The 5,500-nt window shown below is 34.3% G+C and overlaps 1 protein-coding gene across 1 annotated transcript; it reads right to left on the reverse strand.

Moving 5' to 3' along the window:
• LOC109833573 (potassium channel KAT3-like) lies at positions 974–5,084 on the reverse strand. The gene is made up of 11 exons (XM_020401291.1): positions 4,766–5,084; positions 4,475–4,690; positions 4,246–4,401; positions 3,809–3,866; positions 3,405–3,722; positions 2,591–2,830; positions 2,423–2,521; positions 2,299–2,331; positions 2,028–2,213; positions 1,617–1,953; positions 974–1,429 (listed from the first exon to the last, which is right to left on the reverse strand). The coding sequence occupies exons 1-11, from the start codon at positions 4,948–4,950 to the stop codon at positions 1,284–1,286; spliced, it is 1,974 nt and encodes a 657-aa protein (XP_020256880.1). The 5' UTR covers positions 4,951–5,084; the 3' UTR covers positions 974–1,283.

Raw genomic sequence — 5,500 nt, forward strand, 5'->3', positions numbered from 1 at the left:
AGAGAGAAAACGTGTGTACCCATTATTTTTATAGTGAAAGATTTTTCTGGACTAGGTCCCATGATTTTTATCTTTAGCTGAAGGGTTTCCCACGTTAAAAATACTAGTGTCCGGGTGAATATTTCTTTTAGTAATTTTATTATTATTTATCTTATTAATCTATTTTATCTACAGAGAAATGGCAAAAAATCAATCAACCAATCCCGTTTTTCCCAACAAGTATTGACTGTTTAATTGTCGTCAAACATGTGAGCCAAGAAAAGTATGCCATATAGCTAAAGTAAGTAACCCGACTCCGCTTTGCGAAACTCTATCACGCTTCATACAAGTGGCTTTCTTTGCGCATAAATTTTTAGTGAATTCTGGACTATAACTCTATAAGGTGCAAAGATAAAAGTAAAATCCTTTAAGAACGACAAAAAAAAAAGATAATAAACTCTTAGATCAAGAAAAACTAAAAATCCAAGTAAAATGAGTAGACTATCTGAACTCCAAGAATTGAATGACTCATATCTTAGAGGACATTATCGCCATAAAATAAAATATAAAGTAAAGGTAAAAACTCTATATTTAATATAGCAAAGAATGTTGTATTGATCATTCAAAACAAGGAATATATTGATGTAACAAAAATAGGTTAGCTGTAGATGATGAAACTATATGAAGATATTACTCAAATTTTAGGATGGACCGTCAACCTACAATCAACGCTCTAAATTAGTGATTTTCAAAAGAAAGAAAGAAAGAGGGGGGAAAAGAGAGAACAAAGGCTTCCACCAAATTAAATAACGAAGAAGCAATCACGTGAATATGCTTATGTGCTATGAGTATGGATTAAATGTGCGCACAAGCTCTAATACATAGAGAATCTATTAATCTAACACATAGAGAATCTATTAATCTAACTCATGCATAGGAGGCACCCCCTGAAAATATGAATTTGCTTTAGTACTCATTCAATGCGCATATTTGGTATACGTTCTCTGTGCTATATATTGCATGGTTCTCTTTGAAACATAGAAATATTGTTCGGTACTTTAGGCCTTAGTTTGTAGCTCTCTTTGTACTGGATGTAGTTTAGTATCGTGCAACTTCTGTTTTTGAGCCAAGCGAGATTGGATTTCAGAACATATGACGTTTGTTTATTTATCTTAATTTTCCTTTTTTTTTTCTTTATATTCAAATAAGTTGTTGGCTACAAATTTAACATTAGTATGACTCTATATTTATCTATGCTCCTCGCACATAGCTATAAGTAACATAATTTTGCATTCGGTTATGCCTTAGATATTGAACGGCTGTGAGTTGACATCATCCATCCTCTCGAGGAGAAATAACTGGTCTCCATCTCGAACTACATTAATGTCATCTATCTCAGCATTCTTTTTGGTGACCACTTTTGCAGGATGACGACCGGGGAATTTCTCACCTGCAATATTTTTGCAATATAGGGCACTATAACTACTAAGATATATAACAGAGGGAAATTATTTTTACAGATTACATTGTAGAGTTTCGGTAGACTATATATCAGTTCATTCTTCTTATCTAATGTGCACTATACTTTTTTTTTTTTTTTAGCTTCAAATCAAGTTGTTTTATCAGATAAGACTTACCACCAATCTTGAGGAGCTCCTCCAGAGAACTGGGTAGATTAATGAGCTTCCCTTTTTCTTCTCCTACTATGCCTGTGCCTAGAAAATGAATCGTTACTCTCTTAGCCGTCGATCTATCAACTTCATTGTCAATCGCGTGGCCAACTACCTTTGGGCGAGGAGTTCTTATTGTAACCTTGTCCACCCTACCCGTTTCAGACATTTCCTTTTGTTGTTTCCCTTTTGAAGCCATTTTGTTCTCATTTCTCTCCCCGGCCTTCGTTAGTGAATCTGTTGTCGGGATCTCTCTGTGACTGCTGCCATCTTCTAGGACTAAGCTTGTCTGAAGCCTCAGCTTCTGTAGAATTTATTGCAGATTGATTACTATTCAGACATTTCATATTGCTTTAGTGAAGCCTAGTTTGATCATACCTCGAAAAGATTGTTCATGACTACAGTCTCGTCTTCTCTATTTTCTTCAAGTATTGTCATAAGTTTATTTCTGTTGAGCCTCAGTATTTGTGAGAGCTCAACAGTTCGCACGTTGAATGGTTGAGGAGTGCTTAGCAAAACACCTATCTCCCCGAACATTTCCCCAGCCACTGCCCGTCCACGAACCTGAAAATTATTACCAAAAACTGCTTTATGCACTTATTTCTTATATGCGTTTAGTATACATTTTTCCAAAGAAAAGAGAACTTACGTGTTCAACATAGCACACAGTTTCTGTAATGTCCTGCAAGACAATTGAATTGTGATATGGCTCAAATATAACTCGTTTCTACATTAAATTTTGATGTTAATTAGAGTCAGAAGTTTCAACTGACCACCGCTCCTGATACCAATATATATAGATCAGTTGGAGCTTCATTCTGCAACATCACATCCTCTCTTGGTGGAAAATACTCGCTTTCTATCTCTGCAACCTATTTTGTGCATGTTGGTCAATACATATAAGAATTTGCACATAAGCACTAAATGTTTATATCACTAACCAGTTGAAAAATAAGGTTAGACGAGACTCCATGAAAAAGATAAACTCTTTCAAGTAATGGAGAGAAGAGGTAGTTTTTTATGCTTAAAAGGATGCCTTTTGGCAAATTGTCGATGGTCTCCTGTTGTTTCAGCTCCTCAGTCCTGAATCTTAGGCAAACATGAGATAGAATTTGATCTTCTATGTACTTTGGCAATTGATTTCTTGCCGAAAATACTGATACGGCTTGAACAGTATCCCTCTGCAATGAGTAATTTGGATAAGAAAAAAAATCGTAAGTTCAACTTGTTAAAGAAAATTACAGATTCTATGGCAAATATATCCTCCAAAATCTATTAACTTAATTCAGAAAAAAAAACAAGCTCATCTTGTAAAAGAAAATTACTGCTTCTATCATAAATTTGTCCTCCAAAAATCTATTAAGTTATTTTTATTGACAACAGCTTTGTGACAAGTGCCTGAAGCAATCATATATTTGTAAAGCCTTAGGATCCCATACCTGGTTATTTCATAATCACTAAAACAAAAAAGACTAACATTCCTATCACGTGCAGGGAATATTCTATTTGAAAGATCCAAAATGTTGTGTACAAAATTAATCTAAATTCTAAAGGCTTGCTAGGTAATGACAGCATTAGATCTTGACATTAATGCAAATTGTCCGAAATAAAGATGAATGGAGAAAAGATATTCATATAGTTGATCATAAACAATGACTTTGCATTAGATCCAGCTATAGTTTATTTCTTTTGAACTTTTAACTTATTAATAGCATTTTGAGAGATGTAACAAAGTACACTAGAAAGAGAACTCACAAATTTACAGGTGCGTCTAGTGCCATGCACAACAAGATTTGTTATGTTGCCGATAAGATAAGACGTTAATCCCAAATTGAACAGCATGTAAAAAGTAGTAAACAACATTTCTTCTGTATTTTCAGCATGCAGATCTCCATATCCTGTTGTTGTGAGCGTTGTTATGGACCAGTATATTGCGGCCACATATCTGGTCCATACACTTTTTTCTTTGAAATTAGGTATCACTGCACCTATCCATGTACTTTTTGAATCAGGGTATTTATCGGCAATCAAATAGTTAAAGCATCCAGCACAATGGATTGCAAATAGAGTTACCTACAAGGAATATGTAGGTTAATTATTTTAGCACTAATAAGCATTTTCAAAATATCAAATGAAAGGTTGAATCGTCGAAAGCTTACTGCAATAACTTTTGTGCAACGTGTCGAAATATAGTTGAACCTGATATCCTTCTCAATCCTATATAGGGGGAAAGGTAAATTTCATTCAAAATGGCCCTCAGCTTTGGAGGGTCTTGAAATAACCTCTCCAAATTCTAAAAACATGAACACCATTAACAGTTAATTAAATAGTCTAAAATACTTTTTTTCTTCTTTAAACTATCCTTCTCCAAAAAGGGTACACAGTATAGAAATTATATTTGGTACATAGGGATAAAATTGTTCAAGAAAGTTTTCTAGCTATGTTATACAAAGTTACGGAGTTTTGTTCAAAACTCTCAATGTCGAATTCATGCCATATTTATGAAATTTACCCAAGATAACACATAGTTTATAGTTACTGTTTGAAATAAATAAATTAAGCGTTCGAGTATCACGGAAAAGATGAAGGTTCAAACCTTTCAAAGAGGGAGCTGACACGATGAAGGCGCCATAGCCTGAGCATGCTAAGCACTTTGAAAATAAGAACATGACCCTTTCCCGTAAAAAGTTGGCTAAGTAATTGGAACGGGATTGTTGAACAAACATCAAGGATGAACCAAGAACATAGATACCTGCAAAACTAACGTTACTGAAAGCTTAGAATGCTGTAACTTAGGATCAAACTGAACAAATACAGTTTGTTACCTGACAGCAATCCCCTTATGATCATCCACCAAAAGATTAGACTTTCCATCAATATAAGCAACAAAGAAAGTCATAATAATATCAATAGCAAAGAATATATTGACAATGTTATCCACAAGGAAAAAAATTCCCGGTAGATATCTGAGGAAAGCAAATTCAAATGGGCAGACCCAAGCAGAGTAGACAACCAACAAGATGAGAAATATCTCCCAAGCCCTGAAATAAAAACAAAGGAAAGATTAGAGAATTGAAGCTTGTGGTTATATAGAAAGCATCAAGTTTTGTACAGACCTGTAACGGGGATCATATGGAGAAATGGTATGTTTTTTAAGCTTGACAGATTGGTTTATAGTTGCTCCAAGTGATGGAAGAAGATAACCATTGAAAGTGTAATCATCGTTTTCTACTCGGAGAACGTTATTGAAGAAGCTCCTGAAGTATGTTCGCACTAAATTGAGGGACATGGTAATTTGCATGCAATGCTTTAGAAGACAGAAACTCTTAGGAGGAATGAATTTATACTATGGGATTTTCATGGTTTGAAGGAATGGTTACACGAAGGGGTTATAAAAGGCATGTCAAGCTCATTAAAGAAGGCGTTAAAATCTCATGATCCAATTAAACTAACTTTGCCACATGGAAATTTATTTTTCGGAGGAATATTTATTAAATTGAAATCTATATAAAAGGAAAGAAAAATAATCAATTACATAATTGCACTAAACCTGCTATAAGTAAAATACTGATTAGAGATCTCAAGAAGACGGCATTGACCTTGAAATATTATTTGATATAGTATAAAGTGAAAATGGCAGATACTTCATCATAAATATATGGGTATTGGTTTGTGGCCAGAATTACCTAGGGAAATAGTGGTGGTGGGATCTATATTAACAAAAAGTATCTTATGAAGTTTAATTCCAAAGCCTACTAAATAAAATGAATTTTTTCCGTTGGGTCAATGGTACCATTTGTCCTGAGCCTGGAAGCCCCCATAAAATAAATGCAAGCATCAGCTGATTTTAG

This window comes from Asparagus officinalis, chromosome 3 (genome assembly GCF_001876935.1).
Source record: "Asparagus officinalis chromosome 3, Aspof.V1, whole genome shotgun sequence".
Lineage (NCBI taxonomy): Eukaryota > Viridiplantae > Streptophyta > Magnoliopsida > Asparagales > Asparagaceae > Asparagus > Asparagus officinalis.

Bases quoted from the DNA above. Each gene is read 5' to 3' on its own strand.
- LOC109833573 (XM_020401291.1), bottom strand. From the start codon at position 4,950: ATGCAAATTACCATGTCCCTCAATTTAGTGCGAACATACTTCAGGAGC. The intron at 4,402-4,474 runs GTAACAAACTGT...TTAGTTTTGCAG, and splicing joins CATAAGGGGATTGCTGTCAG to GTATCTATGTTCTTGGTTCA. The intron at 2,831-3,404 runs GTGAGTTCTCTT...TACTCATTGCAG, and splicing joins CTAGACGCACCTGTAAATTT to AGGGATACTGTTCAAGCCGT.